The sequence below is a fragment of the Rattus norvegicus genome, chromosome 2 (assembly GCF_036323735.1).
Source record: "Rattus norvegicus strain BN/NHsdMcwi chromosome 2, GRCr8, whole genome shotgun sequence".
Classification (NCBI taxonomy): Eukaryota; Metazoa; Chordata; class Mammalia; order Rodentia; family Muridae; genus Rattus; species Rattus norvegicus.
In genome coordinates this window covers 13,398,001-13,423,924 of record NC_086020.1, presented here as the reverse complement: position 1 = coordinate 13,423,924, position 25,924 = coordinate 13,398,001, and the positions used below count along the sequence as shown (strand labels likewise).

At 38.7% G+C, this 25,924-nt stretch overlaps 1 protein-coding gene across 3 annotated transcripts in view; it reads left to right on the top strand.

Moving 5' to 3' along the window:
• Adgrv1 (adhesion G protein-coupled receptor V1) overlaps positions 1-25,924 on the top strand; it is a 580,259-nt gene that overhangs the window by 223,483 nt on the left and 330,852 nt on the right. For all 3 annotated transcript variants that reach the window (XM_039103389.2, XM_039103390.2, XM_039103391.2), the window contains 5 exons: positions 6,210-6,452; positions 10,364-10,771; positions 19,711-19,895; positions 23,545-23,794; positions 25,034-25,173. In XM_039103389.2, the coding sequence (XP_038959317.1) occupies positions 6,210-6,452; positions 10,364-10,771; positions 19,711-19,895; positions 23,545-23,794; positions 25,034-25,173 (1,226 nt within the window). The remainder of the gene's footprint in view (positions 1-6,209; positions 6,453-10,363; positions 10,772-19,710; positions 19,896-23,544; positions 23,795-25,033; positions 25,174-25,924) is intronic.

Sequence of the window (25,924 nt, the reverse complement as noted above, 5' to 3'; positions counted from 1 at the left end):
TAATTTATTACAACAACAAGAAGAAAAAAAAAAGCTAAGATAACAGGTATGCTCTTAACCCACTAAATCTATTTAAACTCAAGCATGTAGACGTTGGTGCAATGCTTTAGAAAAATGCTTAGGTAAGATATTGATTCATTTTTACTTTTCTCCTTTCTTTTACTTTTCTGAGCATTTCTGACTCCCGAGAAAGGAATTTTCTTCACCCTGAAGTACAAATGCCCTAGTAGGAGAGGGTTGTACAGCAGATATGTGTGCATTGGGTTCATGTGAAGTCTCCCATCATATTTAGGAGTCTGGAGATGTTCAGATATGCTCTTTCAATCTTATTCCTCAATAGATTTCAGGCACGTTGTCTGAATAGAGCATTTCTTTGCCCGACTGGAAGATTCTTTTTGTCTTTAGTCTAATTATATGTAGGCACCCATCTGTACACTATTCGGTTTTTAGATAGTTCTTTACTTAGATTACAACACTTTCTTTTGATGGTAAGTGGTTATAAGTAATGTTCTAATCATCATCACAATGAAAAGGAATATTTTACTGGAAAATAAAGACAAGAGTGTCTATTGGAACTTAATATGCCAAAATCCTCACTTCAAAGAGACTATTGTGAATTCAAACTCCTACTGCCATTAGGGAATAATTAGCTCTTGAATACAATTGCCCTTACTTTTCCTACTGCTTCACCTTCTTGCATTTGCCAACTATAGTTCCTCATAGTAGAAAGAATATACCTAGTTCCACATTCCAAAATTTATGGACAGTGTATTGGCAAAAGTAAGGAAATTTATATGCTGTTGGATAACTAAACACACTTCTTTAAGCATTGAAAATGAGATTAAAAGCATTCAGTGTGTGACAAAGATAGAACTTTTTTGGATCATACAAAAGGATTTGTTGCTTTGTTTCATTTTCTTTCAAATTATCACAACAGAAATGATGGATTAGGTTCTTACTGACACATAAGAATATGCTTAATGCACCGTTAGACAATGACATGTGCAGTTGAAAATATATCAAGTCACTTTAACAGGATATGCCAGGATGCTAACAACGTGGTTAAACATTTCAGATTTTTCTTTGTAACAGTAAATCATCTGTTAAAACAGATGATTGATGCAGGAAATGGACAATTTCCTAGACAGATACCAGGTACCGAAGTTAAATCAGGAACAGATAAACCAGTTAAACAACCCCATAACTCCTAAGGAAATAGAAGCAGTCATTAAAGGTCTCCCAACCAAAAAGAGCCCAGGTCCAGACGGGTTTAATGCAGAATTCTATCAGACCTTCATAGAAGACCTCATACCAATATTATCCAAACTATTCCACAAAATTGAAACAGATGGAGCACTACCGAATTCCTCCTATGAAGCCACAATTACTCTTATACCTAAACCACACAAAGACCCAACAAAGAAAGAGAACTTCAGACCAATTTCCCTTATGATTATCGACGCAAAAATACTCAACAAAATTCTGGCAAACGGAATCCAAGAGCACATCAAAACAATCATCCACCATGATCAAGTAGGCTTCATCCCAGGCATGCAGGGATGGTTTAATATATGGAAAACCATCAACGTGATCCATTATGTAAGCAAACTGAAAGAACAAAACCACATGATCATTTCATTAGATGCTGAGAAAGCATTTGACAAAATTCAACACCCCTTCATGATTAAAGTCCTGGAAAGAATAGGAATTCAAGGCCCATACCTAAACATAGTAAAAGCCATATACAGCAAACCAGTTGCTAACATTAAACTCAATGGAGAGAAACTTGAAGCAATCCCACTAAAATCAGGGACTAGACAAGGCTGCCCACTCTCTCCCTACTTATTCAATATAGTTCTTGAAGTTCTAGCCAGAGCAATCAGACAACAAAAGGAGATCAAGAGGATACAGATTGGAAAAGAAGAAGTCAAAATATCACTATTTGCAGATGATATGATAGTATATTTAAGTGATCCCAAAAGTTCCACCAGAGAACTACTAAAGCTGATAAACAACTTCAGCAAAGTGGCTGGGTATAAAATTAACTCAAATAAATCAGTAGCCTTCCTCTACACAAAAGAGAAACAAGCCGAGAAAGAAATTAGGGAAAAGACCCCCTTCATAATAGACTCAAATAATATAAAGTACCTCGGTGTGACTTTAACCAAGCAAGTAAAAGATCTGTACAATAAGAACTTCAAGACTCTGAAGAAAGAAATTGAAGAAGACCTCAGAAGATGGAAAGATCTCCCATGCTCATGGATTGGCAGGATTAATATAGTAAAAATGACCATTTTACCAAAAGCGATCTACAGATTCAATGCAATCCCCATCAAAATACCAATCCAATTCTTCAAAGAGTTAGACAGACCAATTTGCAAATTCATCTGGAATAACAAAAAACCCAGGATAGCTAAAACTATCCTCAACAATAAAAGGACTTCAGGGGGAATCACTATCCCTGAACTCAAGCAGTATTACAGAGCAATAGTGATAAAAACTGCATGGTATTGGTACAGAGACAGACAGATAGACCAATGGAACAGAATTGAAGACCCAGAAATGAACCCACACACCTATGGGCACTTCATTTTTGACAAAGGAGCCAAAACCATCCAATGGAAAAAAGATAGCATTTTCAGCAAATGGTGCTGGTTCAACTGGAGGTCAACATGTAGAAGAATGCAGATCGATCCATGCTTATCACCTGTACAAAGCTTAAGTCCAAGTGGATCAAGGACCTCCACATCAAACAGATACACTCAAACTAGTAGAAGAAAAACTAGGGAAGCATCTGGAACACATGGGCACTGGAAAAAATTTCCTGAAGAAAACACCAATGGCTTATGCTCTAAGATCAAGAATCGACAAATGGGATCTCATAAAACTGCAAAGCTTCTGTAAGGCAAAGGACACTGTGGTTAGGACAAAACGGCAATCAACAGATTGGGAAAAGACCTTTACTCATCCTACAACAGATAGAGGCCTTATATCCAAAATATACAAAGAACTCAAGAAGTTAGACCACAGGGAGACAAATAACCGTATTAAAAAATGGGGTTCAGAGCTAAACAAAGAATTCACAGCTGAGGAATGCCGAATGGCTGAGAAACACCTAAAGAAATGTTCAACATCTTTTGTCATAAGGGAAATGCAAATCAAAACAACCCTGAGATTTTACCTCTCACCAGTGAGAATGGCTAAGATCAAAAACTCAGGTGACAGCAGATGCTGGCAAGGATGCGGAGAAAGAGGAACACTCCTCCATTGTTGGTGGGATTGCAGACTGGTACAACCATTCTGGAAATCAGTCTGGAGGTTCCTCAGAAAATTGGACATTGAACTGCCTGAGGATCCAGCTATACCTCTCTTGGGCATGTACCCAAAAGATGCCCCAACATATAACAAAGACACGTGCTCCACTATGTTCATAGCAGCCTTATTTATAATAGCCAGAAGCTGGAAAGAACCCAGATGCCCTTCAACAGAGGAATGGATACAGAAAATGTGGTACATCTACACAATGGAATAGTACTCAGCTATCAAAAACAACGGCTTTATGAAATTCATAGGCAAATGGTTGGAAGTGGAAAACATCATCCTGAGTGAGGTAACCCAATCACAGAAAAACACACATGGTATGCACTCATTGATAAGTGGCTATTAGCCCCAATGCTTGAATTACCCTAGATGCCTAGAACAAATGAACCTCAAGACGGATGATCAAAATGTGAATGTTTCACGTCTTCTTTAAAAGGGGAACAAGAATACCCTTGGTAGGGAAGAGAGAGGCAAAGATTAAAACAGAGACTGAAGGAACACCCATTCAGAGCCTGCCCCACATGTGGCCCATACATATACAGCCATCCAATTAGACAAGATGGATGAAGCAAAGAAGTGCAGGCCGATAGGAGCTGGATGTAGATCGCTCCTGAGAGACACAGTCAGAATACAGCAAATACAGAGGTGAATACCAGCAGCAAACCACTGAACTGAGAATAGGACCCCCGTTGAAGGAATCAGAGAAAGAACTGGAAGAGCTTGAAGGGGCTCGAGACCCCATATGTACAACAATGCCAAGCAACCAGAGCTTCCAGGGACTAAGCCACTACCTAAAGACTATACATGGACTGACCCTGGACTCTGAGCTCATAGGTAGCAATGAATATCCTAGTAAGAGCACCAGTGGAAGGGGAAGCCCTGGGTGCTGCTAAGACTGAACTCCCAGTGAACTAGATTGTTGGGGGGAGGGCGGCAATGGGGGGAGGATGGGGAGGGGAACACTCATAAAGAAGGGGAGGGAGATGTTTGCCCAGAAACCGGGAAAGGGAATAACACTCGAAATGTAAATAAGAAATACTCAAGTTAATAAATAAAAAACAAAAAACAAAAAAAAATCCAGATGATTGACAGCGTATTATAAAAAGCAATTCAGGCTTTAGAGAATGGGTGATTTCACAGAGAGAAACAAGGGTACAGCATGAACAGAGTTAATTTTGACTTGATATAATGTTATTTGAAAGCTATATGAAATTTCAGAACTTGTTATCAATATATCCTAATACTTGTTTAAAACTTAAAAACTTTTTTAAAAATGGGGGCTCAGATGATAGAGTGTTTGCCTAGCACAAACAAAGCCCCGGGTTTGATCCGTTATGCCACATATGTAGAAAGCAGTGGTGCACACCTGATCCTAGTCCTTGAGAGGTAGACCAGATGGAGCTTCAGGAAATTTAAGTTTATCCTTGTATATACATTGAGTCAAGGACAGCCTTGCCATAGATTCAATAAATAAGTAAATCTTATGAAGTTCAAGTCTCCCCTCCCCCCATTTTTCCTTACAACTCACAGTGTTATTTAACTCTACACTCTGCCCTGGCTTCTACCTGATATCAATGTTGAGAAAAATACCATAATGTGGGATGTTTTGTTTAAGATTTGAATATTTATGTAAATATTTTTGACCATATGGAGTAAACATTATATCATTTTTATTTTTATACTTAAGGTATCATATATATATATACAATTATGAAATATTTATAAATCCGGATGTTATCTCTTGTTGCCATATTTGAGATCTACCTATATTGGAAAATATTTGAATAGTTTATTGCTTCCATCAATATTTAATCAGCTGGTTGTGTGGATATATTTATTTATTTATTTAATCCTTTTCTTATTGAGTTTAGGAATATTATCTTTGGAACTTGTCTTAGTCACTTTCTATTGCTGTCAAGGACACTACAATCAAGGCAACTCTTATAAAATATAACTTAATTGGGGGGGCTGGCTTACAGTTTCAGAGGTTTAGTTCATTATTATCATGGCAGGGAGCATGGCAGGATGCATGGCACTGGAGCAGTAGCTCAGAGCTGCATCCTAATCCATAGACAGAAAGAGAAAGCCTAGGTCTAGAATCAGCTTTTGAAACCTCACCCCCCGCCCCGCCACATTTCCTCCAACAAAACCTTACCTACCCTAACAAGGCTGCACCTCCTAATCCTTCCAATCCTCTCAAATAGTGCTACTTCATGGTAACTAAACATTCATATATATGAGCCCATTGGGGACATTCTTTTTTTTTTTTTTGGTTCTTTTTTTTCGGAGCTGGGGACCCAACCCAGGGCCTTGCGCTTCCTAGGTAAGCGCTCTACTACTGAGCTAAATCCCCAGCCCCATTGGGGACATTCTTATTCAAAACCCACAGACATTTATCTTTCAGAGAGAAGCCTACTATATGAAAATGAAGTTTTAAAGAAGAAAGTTAAAAAAAAGAAGACTAGTTGGAATAGTAATTTAATGTAAAAATTTAGTTCTGAAATTATATAAAAAGCTTCCTTAACTATATATTTGTTTCTGTTAAACATGCTTTTAATTGAAATAGAATTATATCACTTTCCCCCTTCCCTCCCTCCATCTTCTTCTAGGTACTTTTCTTCCCTCTGCTCTCTCTTATGTCCCCATCAATTCTCAAGTTGATAGCCTCTGTTTTCTTTGATTAGTATTGTTACATGTGTGTGTGTGTGTGTGTGTGTGTGTGTGTGTGTGTGTGTGTGTGCATATATATATATTCACATATGAAGTATACATATGTATATTCATGTCTATAATGCTGGGGATAAACTGTAACATGGCTTAGGAGATAGAAATATGTAAAAACATGAGTATATTTGCAATAATTAAGTCTTTCTTTTCCTCACTATCAGGTGCATCAAGTTGAAATGCCTTTCTTTGTGGAGCTGTATGACGTCACTGCTGGGGCAGCTATAAACAACAGTGCCAGATTTGCCCGGATTAAAGTTTCCAAGAGCGGGGACTCTCAGAGCCTTGTTTTCTTTTCTGTGGGTTCTCGGCTGGCAGTGGCTCACAAGAAGGCTACTTTGATCAGTTTGCAGGTGGCCAGAGATTCTGGGACAGGAATGATGATGTCTGTTAACTTTAGTACCCAGGTAGGCTTGCAAGGTATAGTCATATATGAACCATACATGCTGAGACTATAATGAGACAGTAACCTAAACAATGTTTTCTGATGATGTGATTATCCCTAGCTGTTTGTGCATTACACTGTTTTCTCCTTACATCAGCTAGCCTGTCCCTCATCACTATGAAGTGGTGCTTTAAAATTACAGGCTTTCTGTTTGGATTGCTCTGCTTTGGCAGCCTTCAATGTCCCATCAAGGCATCCCATACAAGCCTGCTCTGTCATATCACCACAGCCATACCCCAATGTTTCCTCCACTGCCACTCTTTGGACTTGAACAAAGAGTCAAAATTGCCTACAACTGACATTCAAACTAGGGGATTTTTTTTCTTCAAACCCTTAAATACTGACTGAACTTAAGTTGTACACAGCACTGTCTTTAGGTAACTACACTCCTGACCAGCCATCCTTTCATATGGTGTCCAGTGAAAGATTGGCTGGGTTTATGGAAGTCCAGAATAGCTGCTGAGTATGTGAAGAGAACAGATCCTACACTCTCATATACCTTCTCAATGTTACTGTCTTTATTTTGATCCATCAGCAGCATTCTAGTACAGTAAAAAAGAAAAAATACATGCTGTCTATTCTGCTTAAAGTATGATTGTGGAGATTATAGCTCTCCCGCTTTAGCTGTCTGTTCTTTTTCCCCATTACCACCATTTATACATACAATAGAGCATATGTTGCCTAGTGTTATCACTAGTGTCAGGCAATAGGAGGGTAGATTTAGAATCATGGGTGGGAGCTGCTCCACAAACCAGCTAGGCAGGGCTCAGATAACAGGGAATACAATTCTCTGCTGTGTGAAACACTAAAAAGTAACTCCATTTTGTATAGTGTTACAATATGACAAACAAGAGAGAAACATTTTCATACACAATAGATTTTAATACTTTGTTTAGATAGGAGGAGAAATGATAAAAATATGTGTTTTGTGTTCACATTTCGCTCATGAAATATTATCACTATCAGGTCATGAGTTTATAGAATAGAAGAAGGGGAACCAGAGATGCAAAGCATACAATGAAGATATCTGAGGCACTTTTATGAACAAGTTCTCATGCCCAGATGAGAGAAGAGTTGATAGATGGATGTATGTATCCCTGCAGACATACCTGTTATTCCATTTACAAGATACACTACCCTGTGATCACAGCTCAGGGCCGCAGTGCCCTAGACACACTACCCTGTGATCACACTCAGGGCCGCAGTGCACTAGGCACAGTACCCCATGATCAGACTCAGGGCCATGGAGACTTTGGAACTGGAGGGGAACTATGAGCTCAGGATTTGGGACACAAGCAGCACATAGAAGGCAAGTTCCCCAGCTCCCTTCCCCCTTATACCCTGTAGTTCAAATAGCAAAATTCCTCATACAGATATAATGTGTACAATGCAAGGATCAGGACACCACATACAGAGGTGTCGTCTGTGGTGCAAGAGGCAGGGAAGGAACAGAAAAGCAAGTCAGAAAGCTTTTAGATAAAATGGTTTGTGTTCTTTGGTTAAACATGCCTGAAAACCTTTACTCAACTTTATCCAAGTCAGCTGGGGGTGGGGGTGGGGATTTTGGGAAGGGAGAGAGGAAGGGAGGGAGAAAGAACATTGGCACAGTGTTGGTGGAGAGCACTGGGTGGCAGTGGACAGGTCCTCAGGGGAGAGATCCATGAAGGTGAGATTATTGGCAAGACCTCACTCCACCTAATGATAAAGAAGACTCCTTCCCCCTACCTCAGAAACCAGTTAAGGAAACTGCATTTTTCCTGTCAGGAGTAAGGTGATATTTTCCTTTTTCGGTCATAGCAGTGCCAAAATAAGCCAGTAAAACAAACAAACAAACAAACAAACAAACAAACAAACAAACAAGCAATAACCTGAGTCTCATGAGGTAAGAGATAGCCAACAATGATCTGACTCAAGTATGAAATGATCTAAGTGGAATGGAAAAAATAATAAATAGATGTCAGCAATAAGATGAGCCAAATATGAGGAATGTTCAGTAAAATTTTAACACAGCTGCACAAAATGCTTTAATCAGCAGTTAAACAAGTAAAAGAAAGAAATTGTCTCAACAAAGAAAGAGGAACTCTTAGGCAATAAAAAGAAGACATAAAGAATAGCAAACAGGGTTTTTACATGTAGACACACACTAACAATCTCAGGAACAGAACAAAGAGAAAGGAAACAACAGTCTTGAAGACAGTGTGGCAACTGCCTCTCTGTTTGAATGACTGCAGCAGAGAGATTGAGGAAACTGACAAAGCATGGCTTGGGGACTGCTAGGTCAGAAGCAAAGAAAGAACCCAGCTGACCTTCCTACTCCACTGACATCCAGAAAGGAAAAACAAACAAACAAACAAACAAAAACAAAACAAAACAAAACAAAACAAAACTGTGTCTCCTTCTTTATGCTGTCTTAAATACCCCTCTATTCAAAGTCCTTCTCTTCTGTTTACTTACATTTGTTTACCTCTTTTCCTATTGTTAACTTTATTTAGCACTTTGAGTAGACTGAGCAACACCACAAATACTCTTGTACAGTAAACAGAAGCTCTAGGATCAAAGGCTGAGCCACAATTAGAAGCAGATCCTCACAGTTCACAATGTCCCAGTTAACAGTGTGATTAAATTTTCTGTAATAGGCCAGCAATTTTATATCATCCTCAATCCTCATGTTCCTCTCAGCCCTGCTGAATATATCAGAAGACCCTATTAATTACATTCACAATCTGTTCCGTTGGGAGCCTTTCTACCCCTGTATCCCTTGACTGAGCTGTCTCAGAGCCTTGTGTCTCTTTTTCCTGCCTCTGTTAGTCCAACCATAGATTAGCATGCATATTCCCCAGTACAGTCATGGAATTCTTAATAAAATGGGCCACTCTCCTGTTTCCATCCATAATTTCGGTGACAGTTCAGATTATGCTGGTACCCCATCCTCTCCTCATGTCAGGGTCTAAAACTGCCCCTTTCATTTGCGCCAGCCTTTGAGTTCTTTCCATCAGTTTGTAGGGTTGTTCTTTCTATGGAACCCTTTAGATTGTTGTTCTCATCACCTAGAATAGTCCTCATTAGATCTAGAATCTATCTATTGTTGTAAGCATGTGGACAGTCCCTTAAGGAAACTTCTGCTGAAATTCCATGTCCAGCCTGGTTTAAAATTGCACCTACCATCACCTTGTGTCTCTGAGTCTACTTTGCCTAATTTCTCTTCACACAAGACCATGGAGCAACATAGTAGTAATTCCATTTCATACTGTGCATCCTCTGCCAAAATCTTGGGTTCTGGGAGTATAGGTAATCTACCTGTCCATTCTGCATACCGATATCCATGCTGGGATGTACTAGGAAGTTAATCCTTAGTACTCAATAAAGACACTATTTTGGCTTTTCCTTGGCTGCAGTATTGAATTTTCTAAAAGCTCTGCAACAACTATACTTTGAAAAATCAGATGCATACATTACATAGCTCATTTCCATGCTGAAGAGTAAAAAAGAGCCAGTTCTTTCTTCCTCCCCACCTTTTGCCTTCAACTTTCCCTGCCCCTAAATTTCTAGGAGAGATTAAAATTTAAATATTTCTTTTCACCCACCATGTTTAGTCTTCCAGCCTCTGCAGTCTAGAACATAGCCCTGAGTTTGCCCACAACTGTATTCTTATCTAGACAACAGTGTCTCTCCATGTCCAGTTCTTCTCTTCTGTTCATTTCAGTGCAGGCAAACCCCCTGCTCTCTAACCTCTGTGTAGCTTATTGAAGGCAATTAAGAAAGGTATAAAGTCCATGTTTAATGGCAGTGTAGTTACTGCAAATTGGTTTAATAATATTAGGATAACTTTATAGGCATTGTAGGCTCATTTCCCTGCCTTTGTTTAATTTTCAGGAGCTGAGGAGCGCTGAAACAGTTGGCCGGATCCTCTTATCTCCAGCTGTTTCTGGGAAGGACTTTGTGAGAACAGAAGGCACACTGGTCTTCGAGCCTGGCCAGAAAAGTGCAGTGTTGGATGTTGTCTTAACACCAGAGACAGGGTCTTTAAATAAATTTCCTAAACGCTTCCAGATTGTGCTTTTTGACCCAAAAGGTGGTGCCAGAATTGATAAAGTGTACGGGACTGCCAACATCACCCTTGTCTCTGATGTGGATTCTCAAGCTGTCTGGGGGCTTGAAGACCTACTACATCAGCCTCTACATGAAGATGTTCTCAACAGAGTGCTCCATAGCCTCAACCTGAGAGTAGCCACAGAGAGCACAGATGAGCAGCTCAGTGCTGTGATGTTCATAATGGAAAAGGTAAAGTATCCTTGCAGGTAGATGTAAGCTCACAGTTCAGAGAGAAGGTCAAAAAGCCCAAATCAAAACGAATGCCTCATCCCGGTATAATGCCCAATATTGTGAAATAAGAGTAAATTGTAATTTCTAAACATAAGTGTGAGATTCCTCACACCTGCCTTGTACATTTTCTTGAGTGAGGCCTGTTTGACATCGTTGCTCTTAGACTGGGGACTGTGGGTAACCTGGTATAGCCAGAATCCAACAATCCAACAACAGTTTGTTGAAAAGTAAGAATAGGAGGAGCCTATTAGAATTTCAGGCATCCATTAGCATGGACTTGCCCTAGTCAGCTTTTATATGAGGTCAATTTATTTACTCTCCTACAAAATATGCAACTACATAGAGATATAAAAGTTCAAGATTATAAATGGAAAATAATATCTAAAAAGTATTGTTACTGAAGGAAAAGATTTTTTATAGTTTGTCTTAAGCTTTATTACCAAGATAATGCCTTTTTAACATATTTATTTATAAGCATAAAGTTTTGAGTCCATTCATATGAACCCCCTACATGGAGACCTTTAATTATTGAAAATGTTTTCTATAGGATATTAGAATATTATTCTTATTCCACATATTTCTGTAGGCACAAGGCACATTCATGGTACACCAACATATGTGCAGACAAAGCACTGATATACAGAAGTCTGAAGGATAGAACATTATAGCATGTAAAGAAAAGGTTATAGAAAACCTTTAAAGCACAGAGAGGTGGCTGCCATTTTGTGTAGAGGACACTCTAAAGATAGAGTTCCTGCAAAGAAATGGTGATCTTTAAACTTCAAATAATAAAACAGATGGGACTATAGTAAATGTATCCTGACCAAAAAGAGAGAAACCATATATAAAGACTACATTTTAGAGTGTAAAAAAGAAAAATTTAAATGTTTTAGAGGAAAAATTGGTAGTATGGAATTCTGCTACTCTTTTTTCCTCATTAAGTTATATATTAACACTATGAACTATATTGAATAGGTAGGGAGAGAGAGGGCAGTGTTGTCTAATCCCTGATTTTAGTGGGATTGCTTATAGTTTCTCTCCATTTAGTTTGATCTTGGCTACTAGTTTGCTGTATATTGCTTTTATTATGTTTAGGTATGGGCCTCGAATTGATGAGGATCTTTCCAGACTTTTACAATGAAGGGGTGTTGAATTTTGTCAAATGCTTTCTCAGCATCTAATGAGAAGATCATGTGGTTTTTTTTCCTTTGGATTTGTTTATATAGTGGGTTATGTTTATGGATTTCTGTATATTGAACCATTTCTGCCTCCCTGGGAAGAAGCCTACTTGATCATGGTGAATGATTGCTTTGATGTGTTCTTGGATTCAGTTTGTGAGAATTTTATTGAGTATTTTGGCATTGATATTCATAAGGGAAATTGGTCTAAGGTTCTCTTTCTTTGTAGGGTCTTTGTATGGTTTATGTATAAGGGTAATTGTGGTTTAATAGATGGAATTGGGTAGTGTTCCTTCTGTTTCTATTTTGTGGAATAGTTTGAAGAGAATTGGTATTAGGTCTTCTATGAAGGTCTGATAGAATTCTGCACTAAACTCATCTGGTCCTGGGCTTTTTTTGGTTGGGAGACTTAATGACTGCTTCTATTTCTTTAGCGTTATGGGACTGTTTAGATGGTTTATCTGATCCTGTTTTAACTTTGGTACCTGGTATCTGTCTAGAAAATTGTCCATTTCATCCAGATTTTCCAGTTTTGTTGATTATACACTTTTGTAGTAAGATCCAATAATTTTTTGAGTTTCTTCAGTTTCTCTTGTTATGTCTCCATTTTTCATTTCTGATTTTGTTAATTTGGATGCTGTCTCTGTGCCCTCTGGTTAGTCTGGCTAAGGGTTTAATCTATCTTGTTGATTTTCTCAAAGAACCAGCTCCTGGCTTTGTTGATTCTATGTATAGTTTTGTTTGTTTGTTTGTTTCTACTTGATTGGTTTGAAGACCTAGACAGAGCAATTAAAAAAAAAAGTCAAAGCACTACAAATTGGAAAGGAAGAAGTCAAAATATCACTATTTGCAAATGATATGATAGTATACTTCAGTGACCCCAAAAATTTCACCACAGAACCCCTACAACTGATAAACAATTTCAGCAATGTGGCTGGATGTAAAATTAACTCAGATCAGTAGCCTTCCTCTACTCAAAGGATAAACAGAATGAGAAAGAAATTAGGGGAAATGACATCCTTCATAATAGTCACAAATAACATAAAATACTTTGATGTGACTCTAAACAAGCAAGTGAAAGATCTGTATGACAAGAACTTCAAGTCTCTGAAGAAAGATCTTGAAGAAGATCTCAGAAGATGGAAAGATTACCCATGTTCAGGGATTGTCAGGATTAATATAGTAAAAATGGCCATTTTGCTGAAAGCAATCTACAGATTCAATGCAATCTCAATCAGAAATTCCAGCTCATTTCTTCACAAAAAGCAATTTCCAAATTCATTTGGAATAACAAAAAACCTAGGATAGTGAAAAATATTCTCAACAATAAAAAAACTTCTGGGGCAACCACTATTCCTAACCTTGAGCTGTATTACAGAGCAATAGTGATAAAAAATGTATGGTATTGTTGCAGAGACAGACAGGTAGATCAATGGAATAGAACTGAAGACCCAGAAATGAATCCACACATGTATGGTCACTTCATCTTTGACAAAGGAGCTAAAACCATTAAATGGAAAAAAGACAGTATTTTCAACAAATGATGCTAGTTCAACTGAAGGTCATCATGTATGAGAATGCAAATTGATCCATTCTTATTGTCTTGTATGAAGCTCAAGTCCAAGTTGATCAAGAATCTCCACATAAAACCAGATACATTCAAACCAATAGAAGAGAAAGTGGGTAAGATCCTCGAACACATGGGCACAGGGGGAAATTTTGTGAACAGAACACCAGTGGCTTATGCTCTTAAGATCAAGAATTGACAAATAGGACGTCATAAAATTGCAAAACTTCTGTAAGGCACTGTCAATAGGACAAGATGGCAACCAACAGATTGGGAAAAGATTTTTACCAATCCTACATTTGATAGAGGGCTAATCTCTAATACAAAGTACTCAAGAAGTTAGACTCTAGAGAACCAAATAATTTTATTAAATAATGGGTACAGAGCTAAACAAAGTATTTTAAATTGAGAATTTTCATGGCTCAGATGCACCTAAAGAAATGTTCAACATTCTTAGTCATCAGGGAAATGCAAATCAAAACAACCCTGAGTTTCCACCTCACACCAGTCAGAATGGCTAAGATCAAAGACTCAGGTGACAACAGATGCTGGCAAGGATATGGTGAAAGAAGAACACTTCTCCATTGTCGGTGGGATGATGGGATTGCAAGCTGGTACAATCGCTCTGGAAATCAATTTGGTGGTTCCTCAGAAAATTGGACATAGTACTACCTGAGGACCCAGCTTTACCACTCCTGGGCATACACCCAAGAATACTCCAACATGTAACAAGGACACATGCTCCACTATGTTCATAGCAGCCTTATTTATAATCGCCAACAGCTGGAAAGAACCCAGATGTCCTTCAACAGAGGAATGGATACTGAAAATGTGGTACATTTCCTCAATGGGGTACTACTCATCTACTAAAAACGATGACTACATGAAATTCTTAGGCAAATGGATGGAACTAGAAAATATAATCCTGAGTGAGATAGTCCCATCACAAAAGAACAAACATGGTATGCACTCACTGATAAGTGGATATTAGCTCAAAAGCTTGGAATACCCAAGAAACAATTCATAGACTATATAAGTCTCAAAAAAAATGGATGACCAAAATGTGGATGCTTCAGTCCTTAGGAGGAACAAAGTACTCAAGGGAGAAAACACAGGGATGATGATTGGAGCAGGGACTGAAGGAAAGGTCATTCAGAGACTGCACCACTTGGAGATCCATCCCGTATGCAGGCACCAAACCCAGTCATGATTGCTGGTGCCAAGAAGTACTTCCTGACAGGAACCTGATATAGCTGTCTTCTGCGAGGCTCTGCCAGAGCCTTAGTGATACAGATGAGGATTCTTGAAGCTAGCCATTGTACTGAGCACGAGGCCCCAGTGGAGGAATTGAGAAAGGACTGAAGGAGCTGAAGGGGTTTGCAACCCCATAGCAAGAGCAACAATATCAATCAACCAGACTCCCCCAGAGCTCCTGGGGACTAAACCACCAACCAATGAGTACACATGGAGGGACCCATGGCTCCAGCCACTTATGTAGCAATGGATGGCATTGTCTGGCATCAATAGGACAAGAAGCCCTTGGTCCTGTGAAGGCTCCTTGTCCCAGTGTCGGGGAATGCCAGGGTGTTGAGGTGGGAGTATGAGTTTCCTCATAGAAGGAGGGGGAGTGGGAGGGCAGTATGGGAAAGGGGGGAAAGGGGATAACATTTGAAATATGAATACATAAAATAATCCAATAAAAATAAATAAATGTTTAAAAAGTATAAAAATTAAATCATGTATTATCATCTGACAAAAGGCAACACTCTAAATGAGCTATGACAAGGGTCTGGAGAGATGACCCAACAGTTAAGAGCATTAGCTGCTCTTCCAGAGGATGAGGGTTCCATTCCTAATAACAACATGGTGGCTCACCACCGGCCATATCTCTAGTCCCAGGGGATTCGATAACTTCTTCTGGTTTTGTGAACACCAGGCACACACATGGTATATAGACATATATGCAAACAAAGCACTGATATACAGAAACATAAAGATTTAGATGTGGGAGCACATTTCAACGTTCTAGCCATAGAGGCAGGAGGTGGAGGCAGAAGGCAGAGGCAGCTGAGCAGTAGTTTAAGGCTCATCTGGGCTACATAGTGAGAGGGTGTTTAAAAAAATCCCCAATTAATGTTGGTAGCCCATGCTTATATCAACACTTATTTCAATAAAATTGTCAAATAGCACAATACCATAGGTCATCATTTTGTTTGGAATTCAACTCTGAGATTCTTAATTCACAGCTCCAATTCATGTGAATGTATAGCGAGAATTGTGTTTTAGAATAATAAATGGGAACACTTGTGCAAATATATGTGTAATCTTAAGGCTTATTTCAGCATTATTATTTATTAACATATAATTATATAATAAATATAATATTGCATGCAGTGTCTAGTACAGTAACATTCCCTGAAGTGTTACATAGCCTGTTTACACAGTGGCTGAACCATGAAGATTAGCATAGTGTGTGATGTCTTCTTGATGACAAAATCAGAATGTATATTTTTTGATACACTCATGACTGTCAAATACGGATTTCTCATTTTAGACACAATTACATAGTGAAATGAAAGGAATCGTGAATTAATAACTGACATGTATATAACCACATATAAATACCCTGCATCATTCATATCTAACATTTAGCAAATAAAAACAAAGGATGACTAGTTATGTATGGATTTCAGGTGAGCAATGCATTTTAAATGCAGCTACATCACTACCACTTCAGCACTGAGAGCAAAGAATTACTAATCATGGCCTGAAATGCAAAGAGAGCCAGTGGTACTTAGTGCACTATCCTCCATCGGAAGTTACAAAGCGATCCTCCCTCAGCTTTACCAGAGACTAGAGCTTCCAGGTGCTGAATACAATGTTGTATGACCATATGTGAATATGTTTGAGTATGTTTGACATTTTCTGGTTTCATTTTCTCTCAGGTTCTAAGCACTTTGATGATGTATGCATCCAACATGAATATTTCTTTCAATGGATCCTAGGTGGGAATTTGTACGATTGAAGTAACATACTGTTTTTTATTTGAAGTGGACACTGTTGTACTAAGAAGAATAACAAAAACTCTATAAATATTTCCTAGATAAAGCCCATCTGTGGGCTCAGACAATCTTTGGTATAACAATATTTTTGACTCCTGACTTTCCCAGGTGTGGAAAAACTCCAATTATTTCTAGTGCTATCAGTTGACTTAATAACAATACGGAGTTCAAACTCTTGTGCTATTTGATATTCTAATGTTTTTATTTTAGCAGCTTCATCTTTCTGGTTATTATAGCTTGGTAGTACTAGAGTCAGGAGTTCTGATGTTGTATTCTGGAACATCTACAAAAGCACAGGAATAGCATGTCCTCTGGAGTCTAATAGACTACCCCCTCATACACAACCACACAGTTCTTTTTTTTAGTTTCACTCCTGACAGCCTCTTAAGGTTTTCCCATGTGAAGTTCCTGTCTTTACTGTTTTGTAAATGAATTTTTGATAGCTTCGGGTTTTCTGTTATTTTCATAAAAATGACCTTTTAGAGCCAAATTGTTTTATCATCTGCGTCTTATCAATGTATGCCTTGTAGTGCAGCTGTTTTTATGTGGTTTTGTTTAGGAGTACACTAGGCTCCATTTGCAGGTCGCTTAGTGTTTTTGCTAGTGAACTAGCTTAAGTTGTGTTATTACAGTCTGACAGTAGCAGGGGACTCTGCAAGCCAGTGCAGATGGCTGGCTGGCACATGTTGAGCTTGGTCAATAACCAAGACTTGTGCCCTGTGCCAAGTTGTTTGTTCTCATTCTGCCTCAGTTTCCTTATCTGGAAATAAAGATGATGATAAAATCTGCCTGTGACTAGAGATTAAAGGAGTTTTGTAAATTATTGAGAGTGATAGCGTGCCTACACTAACCCAGTGTTAGAAGAATGGGTTTGGTTGTTGTTGTTATTTTTCTTAAGTGAACTTTGTGTTTCCCTTGAGCATAAAGACAAGCTTGAACAGCCGTCTAATAAAATGTACACATACTGTTCTGACATTTTCTTTCAGAAATGTTTAATGTCAAGATGAACTTTAGCTTCTCCAATCCTAGTTGCTTCTCATCTATTGCCGGCACACTGTAATTTCGTAGTTCTGGGAGGAATATTGTGTTGTCTGTTGTAAAATTTGTCTCAGACGTAAAACAACTTCTACATCTGTAAGCTTAAATAACTCGTGCTACTCATTTAAGCATCTGGCATATCTTAGGGATTTAGCCTACGATCATCTCATTTGTTAGTCTCCTCTCTGAGCTCTGAGAGGGTCTCTTGCTTGAGCTTGTCTTTTGTTTGTTTCATTTGGTCTCCTTGCTTCTGTACCCAACAGGCCATGTACTATTCATTTGTAATTGTACTATCAAATTTGTATTGTTTTAAATCACATTTTCCCTGTGGACTGTTCCCTTAGCTTTGAAATGGATAGTCTCATAAATTCAGATCTTGAGTTTGGGTGTGAGTTCAAAACTGCAAAAGTACAAAGCTACAAAACAACAAAAAAAACCCCAAAAAACAAACAAACAAACAAACAAACAAAAAAAACAGGGCTAACATGAGCACACCTTCCCTAAGTTTTCTTGCTAGGAAAAACGGCAATAGTTTCAAGGATATCATGACTTTATTACTATAATAAATCACAGAGAGTGATTGTGTGTATGTGTGTGTGTGTGTGTGTGTGTGTGTGTGTGCATGCGTGTGTGTGTGTGTGTGTGTGCGTGTGTGTGTGTGTGTGTGTGTGTGTAGGGTTGCAGAAGGCACAGTGGATGAACTATAAATTGAGTTTGAGGTCTGGGATTTCCCAGATATATTAGAATATGAAGGAACAATAAGAACTGTCCTTGTACTTCAAATACCAACTCAGTTCTTCAAGGTAGGAAATAACATTTGAAAAAGTGATATGCCAGGATGCCTGGAATGGTCTTAATTGAAGAGAATTTTCTCATTTGGTTTGCTTTTGTACATTAATGTTACATGCGGTCACCGTTTGCTTGTTGAAACACAGGCAATTAAAAACAATCTTATCTCTGTTGTGACATATTTTTGAAATATTTATTTTCTTGTTCATTCATTAAAGAAGTAATGAATTCTTGCAGTAGTTTTAAAACTGTGATTTAATTCATGATGTTAACTATTGCCACTAATCTAAAGGATATGTGCCTTTTAGGACTTTAAGTAATACTTAAATACTTTAAGTATTTAAATATTTAAAGTACTTAAATGCTTTAAGTGAATAGAAAGCATTTTAATGATTATTTCTTTTTTTGTCAGTGATCACTCATGCCTTTTAGATGGAAATGGATATATTTAAAATAATAATTTTGGATAATAATAATGGATAATTTTGATACCATCTTCTCTTCAATTCTTCATATTTCCATCTTTGTCAGACTTAGAGAAATTTTAATCCAGCAACATGGCAATGGATCACATACAAAGACCTTCTTGGTCTCTGTGATCCTGCTGGATTGCAGACAGGCCACACATTTTTAATCCCGCTGGTTGGACTATAGACATGCCCTTAGTACACACCTTTAATCGCAAACAATGAAGTTAAAGTTAATTTGTAGAAGGAAGTAGCCATTTTTGAAAGTGACGGCTAATTGAAGGGCAGACAAAGTGATGAATCAGAGAAAGATTTAACAGAGTCAGAGAAAGGATATGCTTAACTCTCGTGAGGACAGGGAAGAGAGAGTTCAGTGCAGTGGATGTGAATCAGTTCAATCAGTGTAGTTCTTGCAGCGCAGTTGGGTTCAGTGTTTTCGTGAGTTGCATTAGTTTGTATAATTCATTCAGTGCAGTTGAAGGCAGAGAATAAGAAGAAGCCATGCAATCCACGGAGAAGCAGAGAGCAGCCAGTTTGAGTCAGTTAGCTTGGAGAGGAGTTTGAGTCAGAACAGCTGATAATTGAAACAGCCAGCTAAAGTTCAGAAAAAACGAGAAAGGCTGAGTTTATTCAGCAGTCAGCCTCTGAGATGACAATTACGTTTGGTGAGTAAATGACACATTTATAGTCACAGTCAATGATTATTAATGAAAAACATATGCAGCGTATATGTTATATATATAATGTAAAAAGTGGCTTGTTGAATACATAATTTAATTTTTACATTTTTTTTCAGATAATGATGGAAGGAAAAAACCAAGCTTTCAGTATAGAAAGCCGGACTCTTTTGTATGAACTCCTTTGTGCTCTCATTAACCCAAAGCGCAAAGACACTAGGGGATTCAGCCACTTTGCGGAGGTGGCTGAGCATTTTGCCTTTTCTCTTCTGACGGATGTTACCTGTGGATCACCTGGTGAAAAGTAAGTATTTTGTAAAATTGTCAGTGCCTGAATGTATTTCCTCATGGCTTGCAAGCAGTGTGTGCAAGTTGACATCAAGATGATACACAGAGTATCGGTTAGTGCTTTGCCTCTGTTGGTCAATGAATCCAATTATTAGAAGAAAATGGCAGCCCCAGCAAGAAAAATGAATGTGTACGGTCAACACAGTGCTTCTGTTTAAGAGCATCTTTAAGAATAAAACATCATCTTGTGTGGCCCTGCATTTATTCAGGGAGTGGAAAACACATTCTGAAGAGAAAGAACACCGACTCCCAGCCTTGTGCTGTGACTTTTGCTACCCCAAGTCCCAGATGTTTCTCCCACTGGGAGACATTTCTCAAAGTTTAGGGATTTTTTTTTTTTTTTTGTGACTGCAGTTCTACAGAAGGAAGCTAACAAGAGAAAGAAAATAGCATGTGACTCATGGTCATTATTAACTACATAACTAACTATGTAGCCATGTGTTAATATTTTTGTGTACAGTGATATAAAAATTACATTCATAATCTAAATGGGATTATTATAGTCCAAAGACCTCAAAGTATTTTATTTTGTTTTGACAGCCTAAAATCCACTGACATTAGAATATGGGCAGAAATTAAAATCCCACTTGATTTCCATGTTGCTGATCTACACTACCTGAAAACAATAAATGTCATTTTATTGCTATTTAATAGGTAGTGATTTAAGAATATTTGTATAAAATCCATCAACTTTATTATTTATTTTCAATAAAAATTGTCATCAATGTCTAGGAAATCTCAATAAGCTCGAGTCATTTCAATAATGAACTCTGTCAAACTAACAAAGAAATCATAATTATGATTATATAAACCTCAGAATATTAGGTTTTTGGTTGTAGACACATGAAATTCAAAACAAAAAATTACATATAAAAGACAAGGTATAAAATAGAGAACATTGATGATATTAGTTATATCCTTGCTAAATCCAGATTGCATTAAATTGAATAATGTGGGTGGCTATTCATAGTTAGAAACAGAGCAATACTGAAAAGTGTATAAGCCTCATGTATAAAAGTTGGTGTATAGAGTATGTATATTTTATGAATCGCCATTTTAGGTAAGCTATTGAAAGGTATAGTTGGGGCTCTTATGATTCATATTTACAGATTCAGAAACTGAGGGCTACGGTCCTGCTCACCTTGACAAATTTCAAATAAGCAGTTCATGGTGAGTGTCATGCTCAGCCATAGGCCTGCTTGATTTCATACTCCCTCCTAACTACCAGGCTGTGTGGTCACAAGAGTGTAATGAAAACACACTTTCAGCTCAGCATTGCATTACCAATCCATGCCAGGGTATGGGGAAGTTGGGAACCATCCCACATCTCCTTGTACTCCTTTCAAACCTGCTAATGGGTGCTAGGGAGTGATATTTTCCTAGTGGGAAAATCATCAAAGAATCAGAAAAACCTCACAGGAGCCTCTTTCAGTACATCTTCTCTCTGATCCTTACCATGGATCCTAAATGTCCACCTGAGGTAATGCTGGACAGTTCACACTTTGTGCCGTGTACATACGTCTAACCCTGGCTACAGAAAGTTCTGACATGGATTAGTTGTTTGCATTGAGACCACAGAATGTGCTTGGGATATACCGTGTGTGTGTCTGTGTGTGTGTGTGTGTGTGTGTGTGTGTGTGTGTGTGTGTGTGCAAGGGGGGGAAGGGAGAGAGAGAATTTTGATATATTCTCATTATATATTTTCATATATATTGAGGAGGGCACTGAAGATCAGAAGAAAATAAAAATGGAAGGAAACTTCAGAGGATAAGAGCTAAGAGAATATGAAGGATGAAATCCAGGCAGGAACACAGAAGCATGGCACGTTCGAGGTAGAAGCTCATAAGAGCTCTACACTGTGCATGGGATAGAAATGGCCATCACATTTGGTTTGGATTTCTGAAAGCTAACTAAGTTAAGCATTTTGCTTGAATTCTCAACACACCCCTTTGGTATCAGGTGCATCTGCTGAGAGGGGAAAATTTGGGAATTGAGCAAGAATATTATTGATGGAAACCACTTGGAAAACAACCAAAAACAATGCCAATCAGTAGTAGCTTATAGGTAGTTTCTTTGTGCCTAGCAATGGCTTCTGTCTGGGCTATAATGGTGTTTGATAGGGAGGGCTGAGCGGAGAGATTAGCAAAGGGATTTTGACATGGTTGTGGAGGTATATGGGTCCCATTACAAATGAAGGTGCTTATATAGGAGACTTGACACAGAGACATAACATTCTGGATAAATGGGTAGGTTCAAGATAGAGTATCAAAGCCAGTGACCACTACTTATTTATTTATTTGTTCGTTTACTCATTTTCATTATATTGTAAAGTTATTTTAAATGTTTTTCTTACAATATATTTTAATCATAATCTTTCACCTTCCCCTATTTTTTAGATCTTCCCCACTTCCTTACCCATACAACTTAATGTTCTATTTCTCTCTCAAAAAATCTTACCTCCCAATCAAACCAAAACAAAATCAGAAAAGACAAAAAAATAGCCACCAAAGCAAAACAAAGAAAACAAAGAAACCAGCACACCATAGTGTCCATATCGACTACTGCTGACCTGGTCAGCTCCAGGCCTGCCCTGCATTGTGGTTGATACAGCTGACCCTCAACACTTGAAATGCTGTCATGTAAGCCTTGGACATCTCTCGCTGTACAGAGGACACATAGCTTCAGGAAAAGACTCTTTTTTACTCTTTCATTTAACAATGTCTGGTCCCTTCCTCATGCTGTAGGTCTTAGCAAGGTATCATTTTGATCCACAGTCCATCTACATACTCTATATGCATTGTGGCTGGTAGAACTTTTAACATTGGACAGATACGTCTTACAGCATTCACATCGTCTCTACTGTTTTAAAGGCCTGTTTCGTATTTATTTTATTTTGGTATCTGCTCACTAATGCAAGATGACACATCCAGGGACAGATTTTAGAGGAAATAGTTACAGATTCACATTCCTTGAATCGTAAGTATCCTAAGTAAAGATTTTGCTTTAGCATGGCTGGAGTATCACTTGTACTTTAAACCAAGTCCACATGCAGTCAACTCACATTGAGATTAGAAAATAATTTAACTGAGCATAGAATCTTATTATGCCTAAGAACTGTGGGGAAAAAAATGAAGTCAGAAGCATCAAGACCATTCTTTGGGACTGTTTTCTTACCAGCCGGATGGCTGTATTAGAAGGTTCTGATGTGCTAGGAGGCAGGCGGTAGACCTAGGATGAACACCCAGCTGTGGACGTATATCCTTCATAATTCTAAATGAAAATAAAGGGTCTACTCTGAATATTCACTCTTCAGCCTGTGAATGAGACAGAAAAGGACCTTTCAAGCCACAGAGTGTATTGTGATAACCGTGTCACAGCTTCCAGATACTCCTGGTTTAGGTTACAAAAAAGGTCAGGCAAAGGGATGTGGAAAGATGTACGGATCACCTGCAAAGCAGAAGCAGACAGCTTTTTAGTGTTGGGATCAGTGCTGTCATTCTTCTTCATGAAGAGAAAATTCTCACTTTAAGCATTACAGCAAATTCAACTGGATATCTTGATACAAATACCTGCCAACTCAATAGAGACTCGTTTTTCTCTTGTAGAAGCAAAACCATCCTTGACAGTTGCCCGTATTTGTCAATCCTGGCCCTTCACTGGAGCCCTCAGCAAATCAATGGACACAGGTTTGAAGGGAAGGAAGGTGATTACATTCAAATTCCAGAGAGGTTTCTGGATGCTCCTGAGCCGGAAGTGTCGGATGGGAAAAATGCATGCGCATTAGTCCAGTTTGTGGAGTACAGCAGCCAGCAGTGGTTTGTAGCAGGAGACAACCTTCCTGCCCTGAGAGACAAGGTAACCTCTCATTTCTTAAAATGAAGTGATATTTTTATCTAATTTCATTTCTTTTTTATTAGATTTTTAATTTATGTTTCAAATGTTATCCCCTTCCACTGTTTCCTGTCCATAAACACTGTATCCTATCCCCCTCCCCTTCTTCTATGAGGGCGTTTCCCTACCCTCCCACCCACGCCTTCCTGCCTCCCTGCCCTGACATTCTCTTCACGGGGCATCAAGCCTTCGCAAGACCAAGGGCTTCTCATCCCATTGATGCCCAACAAGGCTATTCTCTGCTACATATGCAGCTGGAGCCATGGTCACTCCATGTGTAGGTTTTGGGTGGTGGTTTAGTCACTGGGAGCTCTGGATGTTGATATTATTGTTCTTGTGGGGTTGGAAACCCCTTGAGCTCCTTTAATCCTTTCTCTAACTCCTCCAGTGGGGGCCCTGTTCTCAGTTCAATGGTTGGCTGTGGAATTCATCTCTGTATTTGTCAGGCTCGGGCAGAGCCTCTCAGGAGACAGCTGTATCAGGCTCCTGTCAGCGTGCACTTACTGGCATCAGCAATATGGTCTAGGTTTAGTGGCTGTATATGTATGGGCTGGATCGCCAGGTGGGGCAGGGTCTCAATGGCCATTGCTTCAGTCTCTGCTCCAAACTTTGTCTCCATATCCCCTCCTGTGAATATTTTTGTTCCCTCTTCTAAGAAGGACTGAAGCATCTGCACTTTGGTCATCCTTTTTCTTGAGCTTCATGTGGTCTTTGGATTGTATCTTGGGTAAAGGTATTTTATCTTATTTTCCTTCGGCAAACTTGCAACACATTTGATTAGATTTTTTTTGTCAGGTCCATGGGAAGTGTTCTCTTTTCATAAGCCATTTGTAGAATTTTTGGCTTCAAATGTAGGTGGAAATGTTTACTTTATGTTTTGTGGTGTGTGTGTGTGTGTGTGTGTGTGTGTGTGTGTGTGTGTTCACCCTGCTATAACATCTTAGCACCTCCCTATCTTATAAGGAAGCCAGCCTGTGATACAGTGGGAATTGCCAGCTAAAGATTGAAAAAGTGGAGTTGGTGGAACTAGGCTGTGACAGTGAAGAGCCAGTCAGGGTCTGACGTGAGCCAACTAACGGGACTGAAGAGAACACCGCAGGCATTTGGTACCTGAGAAATGGAGTCCAGTTCTGACCAGCAGACTCTGTTGTAATATTAATTGGAAAGTTATCATTAAACTTCCTGTTTCTTCTGACATTATAGGTATTGTCTTTGAATGTGAAAGGTCGGGATGCACAGCCCCTGCCTAACAACAATGAGGTTCTCTACAGGATTTATGCAGCCGAGCCTAGAATTATTCCTCATACATCTCTGTGTCTCCTCTGGAATCAGGCTGCTTCCAGGTAGTATTACTAATCTTTCTTTCAGTGTTTGCTGCTCCCCTGCCTGGAAGCATTGCTCCTGTTGGTACTGCACATAGACAGTAGCCTCAAGGAAGACTTCAGACTGGAGAACAGTGTCTACCATAAATCAGTAACAAAAATAGTCTAGAGTCATTCAAATGAGGACTCTATTAATAGAGAATTCTGTGTGCAGTATGGTATTCTTTCTTCGTTATACCTGTTCTCAAGGGCTATATTATTAGTTCTGCTCAGGTTAGATAACTTTTTGAACTTATCTGTTAATTTGTTACACTTTAAAGGAAGTTTCTTTCTATGTCCCTGCCAACTGTGGTTCAGTGTCTGAACCTATATTTAAAGGGATCAATAAGGTTTAAGAATTTTTGTTCACTGCTATCTTAAAGCCCATTTGGGGAATAAATCCAGATAATAGCATAAACAAGAGGTTGAGTGAGACTCTTTGGCCTCTGGGTGAGGTTCCTGAAGAACTTACTATCACTCAAACTTTGGTCAGTGCTGTGTATGATCCAGTTGTGTTGGGAGAGGAGTCAACTGTCTATATCAGCCATGAGATTTAGTTTATTACTGAAGTTTAGGCTGACAGGAAAACCAAACAATCCCTTTGGTTAGTTTCTCTGCAATAAAACATTGTGAATGGAAATCCCTAGTGCTTGATGCTGGATCTTAAACCGGATACCGAAAATTCTTTATATGTGATAGTTCAACTAAAAATTTCATACTTGAAGCTTATGCA